The sequence below is a fragment of the Colius striatus genome, chromosome 9, assembly GCF_028858725.1.
Source record: "Colius striatus isolate bColStr4 chromosome 9, bColStr4.1.hap1, whole genome shotgun sequence".
Taxonomy (NCBI): domain Eukaryota; kingdom Metazoa; phylum Chordata; class Aves; order Coliiformes; family Coliidae; genus Colius; species Colius striatus.
The window spans coordinates 4,409,217-4,432,519 of NC_084767.1; the positions used below are offsets into that span (position 1 = coordinate 4,409,217).

At 52.7% G+C, this 23,303-nt stretch overlaps 2 protein-coding genes across 3 annotated transcripts in view; one reads left to right on the plus strand and one right to left on the minus strand.

Annotated features, from left to right (window-relative positions):
• The window catches only part of NEURL1B (neuralized E3 ubiquitin protein ligase 1B), a 36,560-nt gene extending 21,706 nt beyond the window's left edge, over positions 1-14,854 (plus strand). The window contains exons 2-5 of the mRNA XM_062002901.1: positions 3,466-4,026; positions 6,830-7,537; positions 8,455-8,580; positions 11,028-14,854. Of these exons, the coding sequence (XP_061858885.1) occupies positions 3,466-4,026; positions 6,830-7,537; positions 8,455-8,580; positions 11,028-11,272 (1,640 nt within the window). The 3' untranslated portion in view covers positions 11,273-14,854. The remainder of the gene's footprint in view (positions 1-3,465; positions 4,027-6,829; positions 7,538-8,454; positions 8,581-11,027) is intronic.
• A 2,456-nt stretch (positions 14,855-17,310) lies between these two features.
• Positions 17,311-23,303, minus strand: part of SH3PXD2B (SH3 and PX domains 2B) — an 80,474-nt gene continuing 74,481 nt past the window's right edge. For both annotated transcript variants that reach the window (XM_062002871.1, XM_062002870.1), the window contains 2 exons: positions 22,753-22,878; positions 17,311-21,743 (listed from right to left, as the gene is read on the minus strand). In XM_062002871.1, coding sequence (XP_061858855.1) covers positions 20,247-21,743; positions 22,753-22,878 — 1,623 coding nt within the window. In that variant the 3' untranslated portion in view covers positions 17,311-20,246. The remainder of the gene's footprint in view (positions 21,744-22,752; positions 22,879-23,303) is intronic.

Genomic DNA, 23,303 nt, shown 5'->3' on the forward strand with positions numbered 1-23,303 from the left:
TTTTTAATCCTTGTAGCTTCCTGCGAGGTGGAGGAATTCTATGAGTCTCTTTTAGGCAGGGAAGTGAGGCATAAAGAGAGAGAGAAAAAATTACTTGCTCAAATCATTGCAGGAATCTTATAGCTGAAAAAAGGAAGGCAGCATTGCTCTCAGCTGCCTGCCACAGCACCAGGCACCCTTGGGTAGGGTGCCTGTTGTTATCCCACTGGTTGTCTTTTAGGTAGGAAAGCACAAGCAGGAGAGAGGAGGGGTTGGAAAAATAGCAGAGGGACTGAAATGTGATCCAAACTGTGGAAGCCGAGCTGCAAATTAGGGCAATTCAAAGGCACAAACATCCTGTTGAGCTTGCCTGGTCCTGGTCAGTATATAATGAGCTAAGCACGTGCCCAGGCTCAGCTTGAGGCGTGTTTCAGTGGGAAAGCTTTGCTTCCTGTGCCTTGGGTCGTGGCAGGCTTTATTCCTGGTGGCAAGCGGCAGGTGTTCAGGGGAACGGCGTTATAAATACACAGTCTGTTCATTTCCTTCTGGAGACTTTCCTATTGTTTAGCCACAATACTCTTTCCTGGTTTAAAAAAAAACCCCAAACCCCACAAAACAACAAAGCACCAAACCCTGGCCCCAAGTTCCTCTCTGGCCGGGTGGACCCACGGCTGTGTTTGAAGTGGGTGCCTGTGTCGTGGCTCTTCCGTCAGCTGTGCTGCTGTCACTGGTGCTCCAGCCTCGGTCCTTCCCACAGGCAGCACTAGCAGCCCCTGCCCAGGCGCTGTGCCGAGGGCTCACCCTGCTCCAACACACAATCACAGAGTGGTAGGAGTTGGAAGGGACCTTTAGACCAAACTCCCTGCAGAAGCAGATCAACTTAGATCAGGTCACACAGGAATGTGTCCAGGTGGGTCTAGAAGACCTCCAAGGAAGGAGCCTCCACACCCTCCCTGGGCAGCCTGTGCCAGGGCTCCCTCACCTCAACAGTGAAATAGTTTTTCCTTATGTTTAAATGGAACTTTTTGTGTTCCAGCTTCATCCCATCACCCCTTGTCCTGTTGCTAGATATCATCGAAAAAAGGGATGCCCCATCCTTTTCTCTGGCTGGATGGATGTGGCAGGAAGGCTGGTGCTGCACAGGGAGGGAGGAAAGCAGGGGGTCCTTGTGGTAATAGAAAGGAGAACAAAAGCTCTCTTCCCTCCTTCCTCCTCCTGGCCAACACGGGGGTACTGAGGCCAGGGGAGTTCATTTTAACTGGTTTAGAAAGAAAATGCAGCTGAGTAGATTATAAAAGGAGGGCTTCTGTACGTGGGGGTGTGATGTGAAAGGGCAGCAATGAGCCCACTGGGTCCTGCAGGAGCCGCTCAGAGGCTGTCCCAGCAGCAGCCATCCGTGGCTTTGTGTGACACACATCCCATCTGAGCGGGACAAAGGCTCTGTGAATCCAGATGAAAAGGGGGGAGCTGGTGTGGGAATGCGTGCCCAGGAAGGGATTCAGCCCTCGCTGTTCGGGGTCACTTACCCAGCACCACATGCTGCCTGGGTTTGTGCTACATCACCTCTCCCTGCTAAGGAAACCCCCAAACCGTATTTCCTCTGCAGCAGCATCATTTGCTGAGAACATTTGCAGGCAGACACATGGAGCAGCACCCATATGAGCTGCGGGTGGGTCTGTGCTGGGAGCAGCCATCTTCTGCATTTTAGCTCTTCATGAGGCAAGAAATGAGAGTTTTTCTGGGAATACCCCAGTGAAACCTCTTGCAAGCACAGCCAGGCTGGCCCCACAGACCCAGGGAACCCCCTCCTGCACTGGGAGAGCCCACAGGGAAGCCTGGCCCCACAAAGAGGTACAAAAGGCCTTTTATTTGCCCACTGCATTTGCCTGTCATAATTTAGGATTGCCCTTTCTGTCTGGATGCAAACTGGAGCTTTTTGCCTTTGTAGCTCTCTGACTCCTGTTGCAGATGCATGATTTCAAGGGCTAACCCTGTGTTCAGATCTTGCCTGTCAGCCCTCTTCTCTTGCATTCACAAAGGTTGCTTAGAGCCTCTGTTGGTTCTGACATGAAGGCAAGTCCTGGCCTCTCCCTGCCCTACATGATACTGTCCTCCTTGCAAAACAAAAGGTGTCCCAACTTCAGCTGTTTTTCCACCTTCCCCAGCTGAGCTCCCAGCATCTTCTGGTGTTTCTTTCCAAGAGTGGAAGGCATCAGAACACAGGGAGGAAGCAGCTTGAAGGAAGGGCCAGGCAGGCAGCGCCTAAAGCTTCAAACGGGGCAAAGTGTTTCAAATCAAATGTGTGTGTGTCATGCAGTTTTATATTTAACAGGATGACGTTGAGCACCCAGGATGCTTTCCATTTTTGCTTTAACTAACTACAAAGCCCAGGTGAAAAGAGGAGGAGAGATGGAACAGATGGGAAACAGGGAGGTGGAAGTGCCTGTAACATTGTGATGGTGGTGGTCATGGGAGCCCCAGTCTTGGAGCAAGACCTCACATGCTCAGGGGTGTGCAAAAGAGATTGTCCCCACCTCAGAGAACTTATAGCAAAGACTTAAGATTAAAAGCTGAGCTTTTTTCATTTGTGCTTCATGCTTGTGTGAACTTCACTTTAGGCCTCAAATCTGCTTTTCTTGAAATTGGTCTTGAAATTGCTATTGACTTTAAATGCTGCAAGATCTCACCCATAAATTCTCCTTCTCCCATCTGTAAAATGAGGATGGCATGATTTCTGTGCCATCTGTGGTGCTGTGAAGCTGAAAACAATCATCATTTATAAAGTGCTTTGAGCTAGAATGGGAGGTTCTGTGTAAAGGCAGGGCTTTGTGGGATGAAATGTTCCCTAATGTGCCAGCTGCATCTGATATCTGAACCGGGAGCTAGGTTGAAAGTTTTGCAAGAACAGCCTGGTGATGCAAAGGTAGTGCTCCAGCTGCTGAATGTCTTGGTTTATGTGCATGGTCCAAAAGCTCCTATTCAACGTTGCAGAATTAAGGGACAGAGAAGCCACTGGCTGCATGTCCCGCAAAAAACAGCATCCTCCATCTCAAGGACCCCTGATCTTGACAGCCACGGTTCTGAGAGATGGTGTGACTCTGGTCACCAGCCGGTGATGTAACAGCCCGTGCATTGCGTACTGGGAGCCACAGCCACAAGCGTTAGGCCTTTCTGAGTGCGATAGGATGCATCTGTTGGGAACGGGAAGACATTCGTTTTCATCCGGCTTTGCAGGGCGTAGAAGGGAAGCTGCCTAACCTTTGCCCCAAGAGCCTCATTTGCCTCCTGTTTGCACAAAGCTGAGGGCTAAATCGGTGCAACAACGTGCAAATCGTGTCCATGCACAGTATTTTAAGATGGAAGAGTGTGGCTCCCAGCGGGTAACACAAAGCACGCCCGGCGAGCCCGTTGCAGTTGCCCAGGCTGAGCTAACACCAGGCTCAGGTCGAGCTCTCCTGACAGAGCCTCTGCTTTCTCCCTTTGCAGACACAAGCCACCAGACCCGCTCGGTCTCCAGCCGCCCCTACTACAGTTTGCCCAACAGCAGCCATGAGAGACGCTCGGTCCTCGCCATCACGGAGCCGCCGCGGTTCCACTCCCAGGCCAAAGGCAAGAACGTGCGCCTGGACGCCCACTCCCGCAAGGCCACGCGGAGGAACAGCTTCTGCAACGGGGTCACCTTCACCAACAGGCCCATCCACCTCTACGAGAAGGTCAGGCTGAAGCTGGTGGCTGTGCACCACGGCTGGAGCGGGGCGCTGCGCTTCGGCTTCACCATTCACGACCCGTCGCTGATGAGCTCCGAGGAGATACCAAAGTACGCCTGCCCGGACCTGGTGACCCGGCCGGGCTACTGGGCCAAAGCTTTGCCAGAGAGGTTTGCTGTGAGAGACAATATCCTGGCCTTCTGGGTTGACCGTCATGGGAGAGTCTTCTACAGTATTAATGATGAGGAGCCAATATTGTTTCACTGTGGTATTAAAGTTTCCGGCCCTCTCTGGGCACTCATCGATGTCTATGGAATTACCCATGAAGTGCAGATACTAGGTAAGTGTGTTCTTGGGCCCAAGGCTTGCTCTTCTGGTTGCTCTTTCCACAGAGGCATGATCTTGTAAGAAAAGATGCATGATCTGATTTTGGTTGATCATTTTGATTGATCATTTCTATGGGACTCTTAAGAAAACTAATTTACTGTTGGCTTTGTACCTCAGATGAACCATTTTGACTTTGCCAGCAGTGGGGATCCAGAAAGCAATGTATTTCAGTGATGGAAAGTCCTAAGGCTGTGCATTATAGCAGCCGTGTGAAGGGGTAAATGGGAATCTGATGTGTGACTTTACCCAGCTTTTTCTGAGCTTGATGTGCTGCTATGGCGTGGGGAAACGTGGTGCTGCTTTACAGCAAGGTCCCAGGCACGGAGGAGACAAAGGTGACAAGTTCTGGCTTCCCTTGTTCCTTCCCAGCTACCAGTTACTGCGAGTCCACTGGAAAACTACCACTCATTGCCCAGGAGTTTCCTGGTGCTCTTCCCCAGCCCCTCTCTGAGCTCTTGGCCATGTTCTTCACCTTGTCTGGCAGTTTAACAAGCTGTGTTTGCAGATGTAACCCGACATCCCCTTCCCTTACACACGGGCATTGCTGTGTGACTGCACAGCACCTCTGCAGCACAGGATACAGCCTGAAAGATACAAGAGTGATGGGAAAATGCAGCACAAGCTCCCAGTGTGCTCCAGGATCCTTGCCACCACATTCCACGCCTCTCCTCACCCCTAAGCAGATCATTCAGTTGATGCCTGGCTGATTTATAAGCACTGTCCTTGGGCAGGGCTGAAGAGGGGCTCAATTTGTTCTCGTTAGCAAACCGAGCTGGTTGCCATGGAATGACTTTCCTGACACTGAGGTTTCAGATGAATTCAGCGTTACAGTGGAGTGTTTTGAACTGGTCTATGCCACAGGGAATCCTTTCAAAAGAGTGCTGTCTTTTCCTGGAGGCTTCTAGGAGCTGATTTAGTTGTAAGAGCCAAACTGAACGTGCACCTTCCCAAGGAGCTGGTGCCTCCATCCTCACACCGAGCAGGCACCAGCGATGGGCTGTGAAATGCTTCGTCCAGTGGGCACGCAGCTTCGTCACAAATGGTATCAGTTATTTTACAGGCAAAAAGGGAGCACATAAACACCACTTTGCCCTGCCTGCTCTGCCTCAAATGTGTAACGAAACCCTGCCAGTCGTTTATCCTGTAATTGTGACGCACTCCAGCCTCTGGTGCTCATCACAGAGGTGAAGGGCTGTTTGCTGTATTGGCCAGTGAAGCTGCTCCACCAGAGCAGTCTTTTGTCCTCTTTAGATGACAGTTAGGACAATAAAATGTAGCTTATTTCTGCCCCCTACCCCCGTCCTGCCTGCAGCATTCAAGTGTGCAGAGAGAAAGATTGGCTCTGAGGGCACCTGTACTGATTTTTTTGAGGGGAGAGGGGATTGAAGTCCCAAGCCCCACCAGCTGCCACAGGAATCAGTGATGCCCAGCTTCTGGGGCATGAGGAGACACAGCCTCCTTGCTACAGATATGAGAGTGTCACAGGGGATGGGTTTGTCTCTCTGTCTCTTCCTCCCCATTTTTTTCAAGTTGAGAAAGCTGTGAAATACAGCTGGAACACAGATGTACAAAAGGCATCTTTTGGCATCGTGAAGCTTGGATGTTTCGTACTCCTCTGTGGGAGCATTTCTTGCCAGGTACCCTGTGCTTGCCAGAAGGAGCTGATCCAGCCATCAGCCTACACTGGTGGCCTCTCCCACATGGGCTTCTGAGCGAAGGCAGCCTCTGCTTTGCAGCTGCTGGATGGACATGGGTGTTTTCCTTCTTTGGTAAAAGCTTGGTGATTTTCTCCTCCAAGGAGCAGGCAGTGTTGCTGCTGGGATGCTTCTCCCCTCTCCATCTTTGGGAAGTCCATGCTCACTCTTAATTTTTCTTCACCCGTGCACGCTCTTAATTTCCATGTGCTTTGACTTTGCTGAGCTGGTTAATGCATTACCTATGGAGTGAAGTGTCCAAGCACACCTGGGCAGTGCTGGAGGCAGAAGGAAGGGCAGTCCTGAACCTCTCCACACCTTTAAAAGCCCTCCCAGCCTGGCATGGTCAAGGTGGGAAATTCATTGTGATTCAGCATCCTGATTTCCCTTTGCTGTGAAAGGGGAAAATAACCCTCTACTGTAAGAATCTTCTTTGTAACACTCACAGCAAGTAGCTTCGGTGAGAAGCTCTCAATTCAAAATCTGCCGTGGTGTGAATACCACTGAGATGAGGCTTGAAGTGGTCTTGTTAAATGACCTCTCATGGACACACATGAGCCTAGACACCTGAGAGCTGTGAGGCAATGACAAGGAGTGTGAAAAGAATATCTGTCCATGCTTGTGGCTCCTTCACCCACCGCTGTGTTGTGTATTTGTCTTGCACAGGACATTTGGACAGAAAGGTACTGAGACTTTTCCTACTTGTACAGAGCAGCCTCAAAGGTATTAGACCCCTCTACTGAGAAAGCTGTAGGACCACACTGGTTTGCAGCTTTTCCCAGTCTACTAGTACAAGGAGCTCTCAGATCACATGGGTACTTCATTCACATAAGGTTGTTTTGCCTCAGTGTGCCAAGATGTCGCTATTTCTCTGCCTGCTGCACATGTGACTCTCCACTGCTAGCTGCTCATTAACAGTTGACCTCTGGCTAATTCTTCCATTGTTTCTCCCTTCAGAGGGACAGAATTCAGTTAATCTGTAGGCTGAAATGATAACAATTGTAACCATCAAAGTAGGGAGCTGGATCTTGGCTCTAACGTGCCTTGTCCCTTGTCTCACAGATAGCATGTTTGCAGAGACCATGACCACCGCCCGTCTCAGCACTGCCCGTCTCAGCACTTGCCTCCCGCAGAGCAACCACGACTCGGCCAACTTCAATAACAACGAACTGGAGAATAACCAAGTGGTGGCCAAAATTGCAAACCTAAACCTCAGTCGGGTGCAGGGACTCGCCACAGACAACCACATCATCCCCTGTTGCCCGAACCGCCGGCAGCGTGCCCAGGGCGTCCCGGCTTTCCTGGACACGGATCTGCGATTCCACCCCACGCGCGGACCTGACGTCACCTTTTCTCAGGACCGGATGGTTGCGTGCACCAACTGGCAAGAAAGCAATAGGACTTTGGTGTTTTCTGACCGGCCTTTGCACATCGGTGAAAGCCTCTTTGTGGAAGTAGGACACCTTGGGTTGCCATATTACGGAGCCCTTTCGTTTGGCGTCACTTCTTGTGATCCGAGTACTTTACGGACAAACGAGCTGCCGGCAGACCCGGACTTCCTCTTGGACCGCAAGGAGTACTGGGTGGTTTACCGAGCCTTCCCCGTCCTCAGCAGCGGCGACATTCTCAGTTTCATGGTCTTGCCAAACGGAGAGGTGCACCACGGGGTGAACGGAGCCAGCCGAGGAATGCTCATGTGCGTGGACACCTCGCAGTCTCTCTGGGTGTTTTTTACAATCCACGGTGTAATCAACCAGCTCAAAATATTGGGTAAGTGCAGCTCAAAGCAATGCTAATGGGGAGCTCCTGGCTGGGGGTGTTTCCTGGGCTACAGGTTCACACAGCGTCGCCTTCAGCAGGTCGTCACCAATGTCAGGAGGCAGCTCCCCTTCTCACCTTGTGTTTGCAAACAAGCGTGAGTGAGTAGCTGCCACACAGATATATGCAGGGGTAAATCCCCCAGAAAATTATGAGGCATGAGAAAACAAGCAGCAGGTAGGGAAGGAGGGATCACGAGGGGAAGGGTATGGCTGGTTGTCAGGTTTGTGTTCAAAAGGGATTTTTATAGACCCAGTGTTTTATCCAAGAGGTAGAACCTGCCTTGGTCTGGGCAATGCTTTTTGTGAGCACAGCTCTGCCTTAAGCATGTGTGTTGCTGCTGGACAGTAATTGTTCCCTGAGTACTGCCACAGCTTGGGCATCAGAGATCACTTTTGATCTAGTGCTGGTGACCAGCTACAGTGCTTCTCCTTTCCTCTTGTTAAGGATTCTGTCAGAAAAGCAGACATTGATAACTTTGTAAAGCAGGTTTTTCTTATTTAAAGCAATGCCCTTTTCTGGCTGCCACTGACCTGACAGTGAGACAGTGATAGCTTGAGGCTACTGCTGCTGGAGAGGTCGAGACCACGGGGAAGTGACTTCACACCGCAGACGACGGCTGTCAGATAACCCCTTGCTCCATTCATTGAAGCACAAGGACAGAAATCACACTGGATTTCTGGAGACAGCTCTGGACGTCACAGCCACAATTAAACACCTGTATCATTACTAAGGGGCAGCACTTCATTCAGCAGCTGGAGTCTCTCCTGAAGTGGGGTGGGAGCGATTCCTGGGGCTGAGGGGCATCTTGGCAGGGTTTGGGTGCCTGTCAGCCCCACGGCAGGCTCAGCTCTCTCCTGTGTTTGCAGGCACTGTGCAGTCCAGCCCAGTGACCGTCTCTCCCTCAGGATCCCCGGGCGGCTCGCAGTACGACAGCGACTCGGACATGGCCTTCAGCGTCAACAGGTCCTCGTCTGCCTCAGAGTCATCACTCGGTGAGGAGAGCTCAGGAGAGCTACACCCAGACAGGGAGCTGGGCTGACAGACCGTGCTGGGGCTGTGCAGGACAGCAGGGCATGGTTACAGGGGAGCTGGTGCATGGATAGATGGTGTATGTATCCATGGTTACAGGGGAGATGGTGCATGGTTTATGTATCCATGGTTACAGGGGAGCTGGTGCATGGATAGATGGTGTATGTATCCATGGTTACAGGGGAGCTGGTGCATGGATAGATGGTGTATGTATCCATGGTTACAGGGGAGATGGTGCATGGATGGATGGTGTATGTATCCATGGTTACAGGGGAGATGGTGTATGTATCCATGGTTACAGGGGAGATGGTGCATGGATAGATGGTGTATGTATCCACGGTTACAGGGGAGATGGTGCATGGATAGATGGTGTATGTATCCATGGTTACAGGGGAGCTGGTGCATGGATAGATGGTGTATGTATCCATGGTTACAGGGGAGATGGTGTATGTATCCATGGTTACAGGGGAGCTGGTGCATGGATAGATGGTGTATGTATCCATGGTTACAGGGGAGATGGTGTATGGATGGATGGTGTATGTATCCGTGGTTACAGGGGAGATGGTGCATGGATAGATGGTGTATGTATCCATGGTTACAGGGGAGATGGTGTATGTATCCATGGTTACAGGGGAGATGGTGCATGGATGGATGGTGTATGTATCCATGGTTACAGGGGAGATGGTGCATGGATGGATGGTGTATGTATCCGTGGTTACAGGGGAGATGGTGCATGGATAGATGGTGTATGTATCCATGGTTACAGGGGAGATGGTGTATGTATCCATGGTTACAGGGGAGATGGTGCATGGATAGATGGTGTATGTATCCATGGTTACAGGGGAGCTGGTGCATGGATAGATGGTGTATGTATCCATGGTTACAGGGGAGATGGTGTATGTATCCATGGTTACAGGGGAGCTGGTGCATGGATAGATGGTGTATGTATCCATGGTTACAGGGGAGATGGTGTATGGATGGATGGTGTATGTATCCGTGGTTACAGGGGAGATGGTGCATGGATAGATGGTGTATGTATCCATGGTTACAGGGGAGATGGTGTATGTATCCATGGTTACAGGGGAGCTGGTGCATGGATAGATGGTGTATGTATCCATGGTTACAGGGGAGATGGTGTATGGATGGATGGTGTATGTATCCATGGTTACAGGGGAGCTGGTGCATGGATAGATGGTGTATGTATCCATGGTTACAGGGGAGATGGTGTATGGATGGATGGTGTATGTATCCATGGTTACAGGGGAGATGGTGTATGTATCCATGGTTACAGGGGAGATGGTGCATGGATGGATGGTGTATGTATCCGTGGTTACAGGGGAGATGGTGCATGGATAGATGGTGTATGTATCCATGGTTACAGGGGAGATGGTGTATGTATCCATGGTTACAGGGGAGATGGTGCATGGATGGATGGTGTATGTATCCGTGGTTACAGGGGAGATGGTGCATGGATAGATGGTGTATGTATCCATGGTTACAGGGGAGATGGTGTATGTATCCATGGTTACAGGGGAGATGGTGCATGGATGGATGGTGTATGTATCCATGGTTACAGGGGAGCTGGTGCATGGATAGATGGTGTATGTATCCATGGTTACAGGGGAGATGGTGTATGTATCCATGGTTACAGGGGAGATGGTGCATGGATGGATGGTGTATGTATCCGTGGTTACAGGGGAGATGGTGCATGGATAGATGGTGTATGTATCCATGGTTACAGGGGAGCTGGTGCATGGATAGATGGTGTATGTATCCATGGTTACAGGGGAGATGGTGCATGGATAGATGGTGTATGTATCCATGGTTACAGGGGAGATGGTGCATGGTTTATGTATCCATGGTTACAGGGGAGCTGGTGCATGGATGGATGGTGTATGTATCCATGGTTACAGGGGAGCTGGTGCATGGATGGATGGTGTATGTATCCATGGTTACAAAGTGATGGGAAGATTTTTCACAGCTTGAAGAAGGGCTGCATGTTGTTTCACACTTTGTCAGTCTGCCTAATGAAGTGGCCCCTGGGGGGCTGCCTTTGCTGCAGCAACAGTGCTGCAACAGCGGGGCTGCAGTGTCATAGAATCAATCATAGAATCTTTTGGTTGGAAAAGTCCTTTAAGATCATTGAGTCCTGACACTGCCCTCACACTGCCAAGCCCACCACTAAATCATGTCCCTCAGCACCTCATCTCTGCATTTTTTAAATATCTCCAGGGATGGGAACTCCACCACTTCCCTGGGCAGCCAGTTTGTTTGGCCAAACAAGCCAAGCGATGGCTAAGGAAGGAAAGAAGAGCCTTTAAAATTAACTTGAAAGTGCATGTGTTGTACAGCATCAGTTTAGTCACCAGGATGGTGTAAAACGCCCTCGTTTCTCCCTTCTCTTTTACAGTGACTGCTCCCAGCTCTCCCCTGAGTCCCCCTATCTCCCCCATCTTCCCCCCTCCGGAGCCATCGAGCAGCAAGAACGGGGAATGCACCGTCTGCTTTGACAGCGAGGTGGACACGGTGATCTACACCTGCGGACACATGTGCCTCTGCAACACCTGTGGTCTTAAGCTGAAGAAGCAGCTCAACGCCTGCTGCCCAATCTGCCGACGGGTCATCAAAGATGTTATTAAGATCTACCGCCCGTAGCGCCCGGCCGGGGCCGCAGGAAGGGGGAACGCCGCTAGCAGTAACCATGCCTTTCCGTCCCTGCTTATGGGTTATCGTGCTGGTCAGTTGTTATCAAGTGGCTCGTTATCTGTGTTTCCTTATTTGACTTGGTAGGGCACAATTCAGGGATCAAATTGAGCTGAGGATCGCGTGGGGCCCGAAGGCGCAGCTGCCGTGTGCCCACGGAGCCAATCTGGGAAACGCGGGCGCATCCGGGAAATCGCAGCCTGGACCAACCCAGATGCAAATAGCTCTTTTTTTTTGCTGCTCCTCAGGAGAAGGAGGCTCGCTGTGGTGTGGATCCAGAAGGGGAGATTGCCACTTGGTCAGTGCTCTGGGTGCCACTGGGTTTCCCAACCCCGAAATGCCAACAGCTCTGGGCTGCCAGGTGCTTGTGCTGTGGTGGAACAAAATTAGGACAAGGCCCAGTGGGAGAGTTCAAAGGAGACAAAAGTGATCTGGAAATGTCATGTTCATCTGTGTAAGGGGAACTAGCTAAGGCCAAAATAGTAGCATGGCCAGATTCTCACTTGTTTGGGTTTTGCTCTCCTGAACAGGCTTCTAGGCGTGTGGAGAAGCTCATCTGTACTTAGATAGTGCAGCTTTTAATTTCCTTGGCAGAGCAGGGACTTCTGGCCAGGGAGGCTGAGACCCAGGGAAGAGCCATGGGGTAGCAGTGGGGAGCACGAGCCTGCTCAGAGCCCCAGCCAACTCCAAGTGCTGCGGCAGCAGCGACGGGCTGTTGAGGCACCGCTCGTGTATCTGGTTGCTGAAGCCATAACTTGCAGCCTGTGGATGAGAGGGGTGTTGGGATGGGCACACTGCAGTCCTGGCTTGGAAAGAGCATGGGGCTACTGCCCTCTGCAAGGGGATGGTGTGTGGCACTTCCAGGCACACACCTGCATTTTGTTCTGCTCCTCTTCACAGGCAGCGTAGCCGCCGTCTCGCTCCATCCCTCCTGGCTCACCTCAGCCCTTCCCCTGCAGCTAGTGCTGTGCAGGGCTCAGCTTTCCTCGTGCCCCACCACAGAGGCTTTTTGGAGCCTGGGGTGAGAAATTAATTTCTGACCCAGTCCCAGCAGGGTCTCCTTTTCTTCTTGGGGACTATGTGCTGATTTTACCTGCTTTCTCCTGCCTTTCCAGGTTTCCCAGCACAGCTCCCAGCTGCCTGGACACTGGGTCCCAGCAGTACATGAGAACTTACTGAGATGAACAGGGATCTATCCCATTTGGCTTTACTTGAGAGCAGGAAAGGAAAAGGCTCTGGGGCTATTATTAGGTGTTGGGACTTTATTTCAGTTGTGCTATTAGACAGCTCCAAGGAGCAGCATCCTAAATGAATGGGGCAGCATCTGAGCATGTAGCACTGGGGCTGGCATGAGGGGCTCGGAGTCCTTCTTGCTGCTCCCACAGGAGCTGCCCTCAAGTCCCAGTCCTTCCCAGTCTCTTTCAGCCCGAGCCTGGCTGGTTTCCAGCTGGTTCAGGTTTGTAAACAGGGGAAGAGAGAGGATGCAGATGAGCAGATAAGAGAGGGGCCAGTGTCATTCTGTCGGTGACTGTGTGCCACCAAGTGGGTAAGAACAGCTTGCTTCAGAAAGGTGCAATTTCCACATTTTAGTCCAGAACAAAGGAATAGCAACCCTTGTACATTTCAGGGCTTCTGGACACAGAGGGCAGCCTGCTGCTGTGGGTGGCTGTCACCTCGCCTCACCATTCCCTGTCTCCTCTGAGGCGTCAGTAGCCGTGGGTGCCACTGCCCAGGTTGGGGTTTGGCAGAGCTGGCGATGCTGTGCTTGGCTACTTGGCCCAATCCCAGCCGACTCTGCCATCAGGGAGAGCTCACCTGGGGGGGGACAGCTCAGCCTCATCCTGCAGCCAGCTGTAGCTGCCAGCTCACAGAGAAATCTTTCTCTTCTTGTTTTTCTGGAAGAGCTAATTAATGTTTTCATTGAGTGTATAGCTGAGAGGCTGCTGTAGAGTGAGACATCCCCCCTCTGCCCTGCTGCATGGGTGCCAGAGCCTGTCGGCTTTGCAGAGCTCTTTTTGGCGCCTCGGCTCCTGCTGCTGGCTGTGTCACTGCCAAGCATGCCTGGCCCTCTGCAGAGCCACGGGCATTGTGAATGTGCCACCGGGTGACTTACACCTTTGCAAAAGGAGGCAGCAAAGGCAGCTTTCTATCAGCTGGAGTCTCATCCAGCTGCCCTCCACCCGGGCACTGCAGACGTTGCCTTTGCAGAGGCCCCCCAGCCCCGTGTTTGCAGCTCAGGCTCTGGCTGTGGTCAGTGGGCACAGCACTGTGGTGGCAAAACCACGTGAGGATGGGCTGAAAGGGCAGGTGGGTCAGGGTCTGCCTGCTGAACTGGCTGCAGTGGGAAGCTACTGCATGATGAGGAATCCCAGGGAAGTTGTCTGACTCCTCAGCGAGCGATGTGCTCGGATCAGGCCTGGGCTGGCTTCCCCCAGCAGCCATCACAGGGGCTGCTGTCCCAGTTTCAGGGGTGTCTTGTCCCTTTTGGTGGCTTCACACAACTACAGGTATGAGCAGAGCCCCTTGGCTTGGCTGGCACCTCAGGTCCTCAATCAGCAGAGCTAATTGCATACCTATGGGTGGTTGGGGATCTTTTCGGTGTAGCTCTGTCTTTGTGAAATACCGAATCGACCCCAGGCTGTGTCTGAGCTGTTTGGGACACGTTGCACAGGCAGAATTCTTGCTGTAGCAGCTCAGAGCAGTTTCTAGAAGGGCAACACCAGAGAGGCAGCAGCTCAGCCCGGATCTGGAGGGTGGCCTTGCAGCGAGCAGGACATGAGAGCAGTGGCTGTGTCGCTCTGCCTGTCCCAGAGCAACAGGAGTTTTCCAAAACAGGCCTCTCAAAAATCAAAAGATTTCCAGGAAAAGGTAGCCTCTTACAGATTTCATTGTCAGTACTCGTATTGCTATTTTTTTTAACCAGTCCAATGATATCTGATTTGTACAGGAGATCTGTTTGTGCCTTATAAGGGTGTCTGTGCACTTTTTATCCTTTTTAAAGCAACTTTTAAAAAGAAGAAGAAAAAAAAAACCCAACAGGGGGAGAAAAACAACACAGATCAATGGTAGTTTTATAGAATTTTGTGTTCACTGAGAATCCTGCTTTTTATATATATACATATATATATATATAGGAGTGAAAAAGTGTTTATTTCCATGGATTTCCCCCCTTCTCTCCTCCTAACCTATTACTTTAAACATTTACGAAAACAAAAAGAAGGAAAAAGATGGGGAAACTCTTTCACCTTCTCCCTTTCTGAGACAGTTACTCTCTTATTGTTACCTTTAAGATTCAATACTGTGACCTGTACATCATGTTTAAGCTGAATCAGATTTTGGACCTCTGTTATTAGGCTTTTGAAGCAAAATTCATTTGGGGGGAGCGAGGGAGGGGGAGGGCATCGCACGAGGGAGGGAGCTGCACTTCTACATGTCAGTGCTCTATAGCGTTGTGTTCAGTGCTGTGTGTTTTACTTTTGTCCATTTACCTGTTTTACATTAATATAATTTTACTTGTTTATGAAACAAATAAAACTCTGGCTTGTAAAGAGTGTGCCCAGGTGTTTGTGTTTGAGCTGGAAGGTGAGGGAGTCCTTCGTTTCCAATACTAAAACCTAGTGGCAGGGCACCTTCAATCAGCTCAGGCACCTCTGCTTCAGGAAAAAGGTGTTGGGAACTTTAAATACCTGAGCATGAGCTTTGATTTGCTCCTGGGAGGTCACTGCACAGCAGCTGATCAGTCCCTTGAAGGGCAGGGCAGGGAAGGATTCCTGACTTGTTTAACCTACCTCTTGTCCAGCCCCTGCAGTAAAAGCAGGGTGTGTTTTAGGGCTACAGAGGTGTGGGAGTAGATTGTGTGGCAGATGCCCTCTCCCACACCCAGAACTGCTCATCCAACCATCTCAGGCAAGGCAGCTGCCAGGCTGGCTCTGCTCCTGTGCCTGTGCTGGGGCTGTGGCAGCCAGGGGACCCTGCCATGGCTCAAGGAGGGTGTGATGCAGACACACGCAGGACAGCTGCTGCTGCTGCTGATGATTTTCCTTCTTTTTGTTCTGTAGCAAGGCCTGGCTCTTTACTTCACAAGCAGAGGCCAACAGAAGGCTGCTCTGTAAACTGTTTATATCCCAAAATGGGGCCTGCTGAAGCCAGACACCAGTCACACAGCCTCAGACGGGGTTGAAAGCAGAGTGGAGGAACTCATTCATAACTGTGGCCTGGCAAGAACATGGCCAGAGCTAAGCATTTGCATGAAAAGCCCTGCAAGCCACAGGTGATAAAGGAGCCTGACAATGGCTGTTTCTGCCAAAATACCTTTTTAACAACTCTGCTGTGGGCTGCTGATGTATGTGGGCAAGCAGGTGCCCACTCCTGGCACGAGACACATGCTGCAGGCAGGTGAGCAAACACCAGCTGCTTTGGGAAAGCCCCGATGCTCCATGCAACACAGCTGACACCCAGCTGTTACCTGCTGCCTGCACAGCCCTGCTTGTGGTCCTTGCAGCCCTGTGCAGGGGCTGTGCAGACTAGGTGGGTTATGGCTACCTGAAAGTCAAGGGTGAGCGTGGACAAGGCTTGCACATCCCCAGGCTGGCAGGCGGTCAGCTGGCCAGTGGGAGATACTCTTGTATATACGTCTTTTTTCTCCCCCTTCTCGCCTGCCTCTTAGCAAGCACTACATGTGTGCAATACCACGGTCCTCTGCTAGGGGGCACTCGGGCTCTGGAGTCCAATCCCTCCGTTTGCCTGAGCCTTTTCAATTAATGCAGCTTCATTCCCTGCCCAGCACAAACCCCCAAGAGCCCCTCACATGGGCACTCTCTCATTTCCTAAAAATCATCAGGCTCACCCTGCTGTCTCCATTTGCTGAGACACCCCCTTTCAGGCTTGGGCACAGAGGTGAGACCCAAAGATTCCTGTGACTCTCTCTGCCTCCAGGCACCACTGTGTGTGTGGCGGGGTCCCCTCCCACTTCAAAGTGAGGGTCCACATGGTGTTCACAAACCTGGAGGGACCAGCAGCACTCACAAATACAGTGGGGTTTTTAGGTTGCCCATAGGCTGTGTGAGGTCTCTGCTGCAGCAGTGAACAGTGCTGGCCTGGAGTAGGGAGGAAAGCGACCTGATCTAGGTGAACCTGCTTTAGCATGGGGTTGGACTAGATGATCTCTGAAGGTCCCTTCCAACCCCTACCATTCTATGATTCTATGAGTGCAGCCACAGCTGCCTGGTTGGATGGAGGGATGGCACATCCCTCTGATGCAGGGCTGGGAGGCTCAGCTGTGCAATGCTCCTCTGTCCACTTTTTCATAGGGAGGGGAAGCAAAAAAAACTAAAGCTTTGCTGAGCACTGTGTAACCTAGCAACGATATTTCACCTCACAAGCACCAGGGTACACATAGTGCAAAGTGGGGATCAGGCTAAAAGCCTACAGTGGGAGTGTTGATGTGGCAGCAGCTCCCCAGCCACAGCTGCACAGGCAACACATCCCCCTGTGCCAGAGCAGCACAGACACTGTCCCTGTACCCACTGAATGCTGCTCTGGCAGTGTTTCCAGCATGGGACACCCAACAGGTGACCTGGGGCACAGCAATGACAGAGAAACTGGGCTATTCATGGCCAGGAACCCTAAGTCAAAAGTCTGAGCACTGTTACCAGTCCCAGCCCTGCTACAAGAGACAGTGCAGCCAGAAGCCCTTGCTGCAGACCCTCATGAAGCCAGGCAACACAGCAGCACCCAGACAATTTCCCAGAGGACAAAAGCACCCAAGGACAGAGAAATGCTTTACCTGGGGCTGGCTCCTCTGCAGCACAAGGAGAGCAGCTCAGTGGCTCTGGGCTCCTCGCTGGTACCACTGTTGCAGCCATGTGCCATGTGCCAGACCCTGAACCAGCTCCCTGGGCAGAGGTGCCACGGCTGTGGGCAGGAGACAGCACTCTGGATGTATACCAGCCAGACACAGGTTCACAAGGGTGCTTGAAACCAGTCAAGCAGTTTTCTTTTTATTTCTTAAAAAAACAACCCCAAACCCAAACCAAACCACCAAAAAAACACCCCACTGAATAAAAAAAACCAAACCAAGACACAATCCCCTACTGGTGAAAGCATAGATATGGCATTTACACAGCTACATCTACCTTCTGCTGACCCCCCACCCACCCACAGCAATGGAGATTTAATACACACTTACATGATCCAGCGAGACATGGACAGACACACGGGCCTGGGGAGCTGTGAGAGGGAGCCGGGCTGCTCCTACACCCACCTCCTACCCCACACCATGGTGATTTCCCCCCCTCACAAGCCCCAGAGGAGGGAGGCTGAGCTTTGGCTAATGGGGTGATGTGCCCTGCAGCCCAGCTCAGGGTACAAAGCCTCCAGTCACCCTCCTCCTCCTTACGAGGTAGTCAGGGAGCTCAGCCACGTTCGATGCGTGAGGTACAGAGAGGAGGCACAGCCTGGCAGAGGGCACGTGTGGCAGCAGAGCTGGGGGCACACATCCTGCCAGGGCTTGGGGGCATCTTCCCAACAGGAACTCTGGTCCCACTTGTGGTCCCTTGGCAGACAGAAGAGTAGTAGAAAGGGGTAAGGTGACCCCCAATTCCCCCAGGCACTCACCCTGCCTTCCCCTTTGGGAACAAAGGAGCGATCCTGTCACATGCTCAGTGAGCCAAATACAGTACTTGTGTCAGCAAAATGAAGCACTACCAGTTCTGAGGTTCAGGCTGGGAGGAAAGCAGAAATAGCCCTCATTTAGTACAGAGGCCACAGAAATAGCATTGTCCCCTCTGAGGAAAGCCGGGGGCAGTGAGGTCTCCGAGACAGAGAAAAGAGAGACGCTTCTGAGATTCAAAGGCCATTCACAAAGAGAGAGTAAGGACACAGTGCCACAGGGAAAGGACATGCAGCCCTTCCACCCTGTGTGACACTGCCAGAGCAGACAGGGGACAGAAGTCCAGCCCCCTCCCCAGCTACAGTGGGGGCTGCATTTGGCTGCTGGGCAGCTCTGGCTTAATTCATCCCATCCTTGTTCCTTTCCAAAGCAAAAGAGACTGACTGGAGCAAGAGACAAAGCAGCATTGTTTGCCCAACCCACCCTGCAGCTCTCCTGGCAGCACATCACCACCTCACAACCTGCCACACAAGGAACCCTGTTATTGGCTTGGGTTGTGAGTGTATTGCTTATTGCCAGCTCAGGTGAGTCAGCCTGATCAGAGGCTGATCTGCCACCAGAGAAAACCACAGGTGAGAGGGAGAGGAATCAGTTGGAGACCAGGGTGCTTGAATTCCCAGTGGCTAAAAAGGAACCTTCTGCATGCGAGGCCAAACTGGGATGGTCAGGGCTTCACTAACAGATCAGGGATGGGACAAACTGCCCTGTCACCTTCCAAGAATGACCCTGGCCTGAGGCACCACCATTTTCATTCTGCACACAGACAGAGGTATCTTCAACTCCACATTTACAGGGTAGAAAATATGGGACAGAGAGGGAAGTGAGCATTTGGGGGAGCAGAGAACACCCCTTCAATTCTGCCAGCCTCAAATTAGAGGGAAAACCGCAATTGTTTCTAGCAGCAAAACAACGTGGGTGCAGAGCTGCAGAACTTTTAGACTTGCAATTAGATGAGAAAGGGCAAAGGGGCTTGGTCAACAGAAAACCCACAGAAGTGCTGGCTGTAAAGCTCTTCCTGAGAGAGAAATATGGCCCTCCATCTGCTAGTAGCCACGTACAGAGCAGAAGAAAGCAGCACTGGGTAACAACAGCTGATCCCCTGCTGGGATAAGCAATGTTGAGGGTAAGATTAGGCTTGGCAGGCAGGAATGCCAGGCTGTGTTTGTCCTGAAGCCCCCACTAAAAGAGCCCAGCACACAGGATGAAATGAATGTACCTGGAAGACAGATGGGGGACAAACAAGGTAGGGAGCCCCTGAGCACCAGACACACCTCACAACTGGTCGTGATGAGGAGCTGAACTCCCACGTTCTGGATTGCACTTGATAATATCAGCACCTATGGAAAGACCCAGCTCCAGGCTGCTGCCCATCAGCCCAGGGAAGCTCTGTGGGTCACAGGAACGGGTGGTCCCGTATAGTCCAACAGGCAGGGCAGTCTGTGTGGGAAGGAAAGCAAAGCATCCTCTTTCCAAGGCTTTTGGGGTCGTTTTGATCCTCTGTGCCTTGCATAGTATTCCTCAGCTACTGAAGCCTAACCCCTGTTTGGTTGCAATACTGCAAGGGAAAAGCCTGCATAGTGTCCTGGATCAGCACAGAGAGGACTTGTTACCTATGTGTGTGTGTGTGTGTGTGTTTTGCTATAGAGGATGTTGAAGTTAACACTTGTCATAGAAGAACCAAGGGATGGTGCCGTGGCATCACGGGGAGGAGCGAGGCACAGCCCCGTGCTGGAATGCAGCGCCTGTGCCCACAGTGCTCGCAGAGCCACAGGGACCTCCTTCTCCAGCAATCACTCCTCCTTCTTGCCACGTTCCCTGAGGCTCTGCTACACACCTGGACTACAACATTTGACCCTGACCCTGAGCCTCAGACAAAGGCAAATCCAGATTTCCTTCGCTGGTACCATGTCACACTTCCCTTCTCTCCCTGGCTACGGCCATGTTTCTTTTGAATTCTCATGCAGGGGGCAAAAATGTCTCTCAAGGTCCATCTCCCCAGCATGGAGAACCACGGTATGCCATGAAGCTCGGCCAGAACAGTGCAGGGGGCTGTGGGCAGGAGGGCGAGTGGGGAAGGGAGCTGAGGCCAGGCTGCTTCCTGCACGCTGCTGCCGATGGGAGCAGCTGGGATGTGTGGGATCTCAATTCTCCTCTCTGTTTTCAAAGCCAGCCTCCTGGAAAACTATAAATTAATCTGCTAATTAAATACTCAGGTGAGAGCCCAGGGAAGCTCCAGCTGTACAAGCAGAGGAGCAGCTATGGCTTCTTGCGTAGGTAATTGGAAGGGATCCAGCCCTCCCAGCACGGACCCCCAGTCAGGACCTTGCAAAACCACCAGCCGGTGCTGTTCTTCTCACGAACTTCAAACAAAGTCCCTTCTTTAAAGCTGTTGGTCTCCTCGTCACCTTCAAAATCCGCCACTGCCACGTAGAGAGCTTCCCTGGAGACGTCCGGGCTGCAGACGGGGGCTGGGGTCCTCTCCTTGCCTTCTCCTCTCTCCACTGGCTTGGATATGACCTTTGGGCTTATGCTGCTTTTCACTTTGGCTTCATCTTGGATAGAGGCAGAGAGGAAGGGCTTGGCTTTCGGAGGAACCAGCATGGGCCTCCCTGGCACTGGGGATGACCTGACCTCTGGTGTTTCCCGTGCCGGGGCCCTGAGCTCGGCTGCGGGGCCAGAGGCAGGACCCCCTGTTTTCTTGGGGGGCGGTGGTCTGCGAGGTGGCACGACAGGGCGCTGTGGCGGGGGGTCCCTGGCACCTGGGATGTTTGCTGGACCCAGGGGAGATTTGGGCAGTGGCTCCCTTGTGGCATGGCTGTCCAGTTTGGGTGGCGGTTTGCTCTCCATGCTTGGTCGCTCCTGAAACCTTCCAGAAGCCTCCAAAGAGACTGTGGCATTACTGAAGGAGCTTTCACTGGCAGCAACATCCTGCTCAGAGGGTTTCTCTGGGCACTTTGCAGGTCTAAGCTTGCTCCGCAGGCTGCAAATGTCCAGTTTATCATCAGCTGCAGGTGGGTCAGTCCGGGGGCCTGCAGCAGGTTTTGGCTTGATCTGAGGTCTTGACTTCAAGAATGGATTCTGGGTGATGGGCTCAGGCTTGTCCTCCACGGGCTCAGCTTTTGGCTTGGTTGGCTTAACAATGGGCCGGAGGTTTGGCTTCTTCACCTCCTTGGCTGACACCTTGTGTCCACATTCCAGTCCCATTTCGTTTTTCAGCTGGAAGAGTTTGCCCTTCTCCGGTTTCAGCTCGGGCTTCTTGCTGTCCTTTGGCACTGCTGACTGCTTGGGTGGGATCATGGGCAAAATCACACCTGGGGGCTTGGGGGGAGGCCTCTGCCTCTCAAGCAACTCGCCCTCTGACTTAATGATGGACTCCTTCCTGGGCGGCAGGCTGGGCTTCTCCTCCACGTCGCGCTCCGAGATCTCCTCGTACCCACCAGCGAAGGCCACGTCCCCGCTCTCGGGAGCCTCCTTCCCCTTCCAGTCTCTGGCCCACTTCCCAGCACAGTCTGTGCCGTTCGGGGGAGCCTCTGGCAGAGGTCGGCACGGTCCCGTGGCCTCCTCACCGGCGCTGCCGTTGGCCGTGGCATCGCCGAGCCGGAGCTGGGCCAGCTCGTTGGGGAGCGGGGCCAGGAAGTTTGGCCTGGAGGCGTTGCTGGTTTTCTTGTACTTATCGATGAAGGTGGCAGGGGCCCAGCCTTCCTTCTCCTCAATCTGAATGTACCACCAGCCGCTCAGGTTCTTCTCAATAACCTGTCAGGAGGAGAGGAAACTTCAGACACGCACGTTTGGTGGCTCCGAAACGACGTCAGGGCAGCACATGGCCTCAGTGCCTGTCCATCCCGGTAACCAAAAGCCATGGGATGGCAGCACCGCTACGCTAACAGGAGGCGAACCTCTGCCAGCGAACGGGACCTGCCTGCCATGGGGCCGAGGAACGCCAAGGCGCTGTGGCTGAGGCGCCAGCACCCCGCCATGTCTCGTACCGGCCGTGGCCACGGTGCGGCACTGTTGGAGCGGCCGCCGGCAGCGCGGTGCCAGGACAGGCCTCCCCCGGCCCCGCCTCCCTCCGGGCCCGGCCCCCGCCTGCCTCAGGGCCCGGTTCCCCCGTCCTCGGCTCCCGCCTCCCTCAGGGCCCGGCCGCCCCCGGCCTCAGCTCCCGCCTCCCTCCGGGCCCGGCTCCCCCCCGGCCTCGGGCCCGGCCCCCGCCTCCCTCCGGGCCCAGCAGCTCCAGGAGCGGGGTTGGCACCGCGGAGGAGCCGGCTGGGACGGCCGAAAAGGAAAATAAATGTTCCGAGAGGATTTGGTTTACATTTTGTAAAGCAAAGTCACATCTGCAAGAGGGGTTCTGCCAGCAAAAGCAAGTGTGCTAGGAAAGGAATTCTGGAAAGGCTTTTAACTTTACACCTGGCCTAAACCAGAAAACCCCCACCATCTCTGCCCCTGTTTGTGATGTGGTTTTAGTTTCCACTAGCTCAGACAACACAGCACCCACACACCCGAGGGACAGGAGGTCACCAAGACCACCAAGGCCCCATGAGCTCATACAGGTTTTTCTCCCACTCTAGGAGAGTTCTGGGATGTTAAAAGTCCCCAGAGGCAATCACATGCACCACTGTGACAGGTTTCCACCCAGAATGCTGTAATGAGCAGATCTTCCCTGCCTGGTAAGGGAGTTTCTGCCTGAGACAGGTCCCAGGGCGATAGGGCGAGGAGCACTGCACTGATGTGAAGATGTGACAAGGGGAGGTGACAGTCTCACCTCCACTTTCATTCCTGCCTGGAAGCTGATGCCATCAGGGATGGTGGTCTGGAAGTCAGCGATGGTGTAATATTCCTCTTCCACTTGAGGAGGGACAGGAGGTTTGGGCAGGTTCAAACCACGTGGCTAGGACAAGAAAGAAAAAAACCAAAACCCATCATCAGTGTGCTTCTACAGGACGTGTGACACAACATCCACACAGCCCACCAGCCTGCAGGGACACGAGGCAGCACTCCAGGCTAGGGAGGGCAGCTCTGTCCATGCAGCATCCTCACCAGCACAAACCAGAAAAGTGATTCCAGGCTGAGAAGAAACTTGCTCAGCCCCGGAGCTCTCGCTCACAGCAGATTCACCCTCCCCAGAGGGAGAGATCCAGCCTGAAGCCTCCTGCTGGCAGCACAGCCTTGCAGGACAGACTGCCCTAAAGCTCATTTAAAGATCACATGCAAAGAGAAGAGTCTTAAGACAGCAGGGAGATGGCATGTGTGCTCCAGGCTTCACCAAGAGCAGAGCCTGTGGTACAGGCGCAAGATCCCAGAAAATACCCAGTG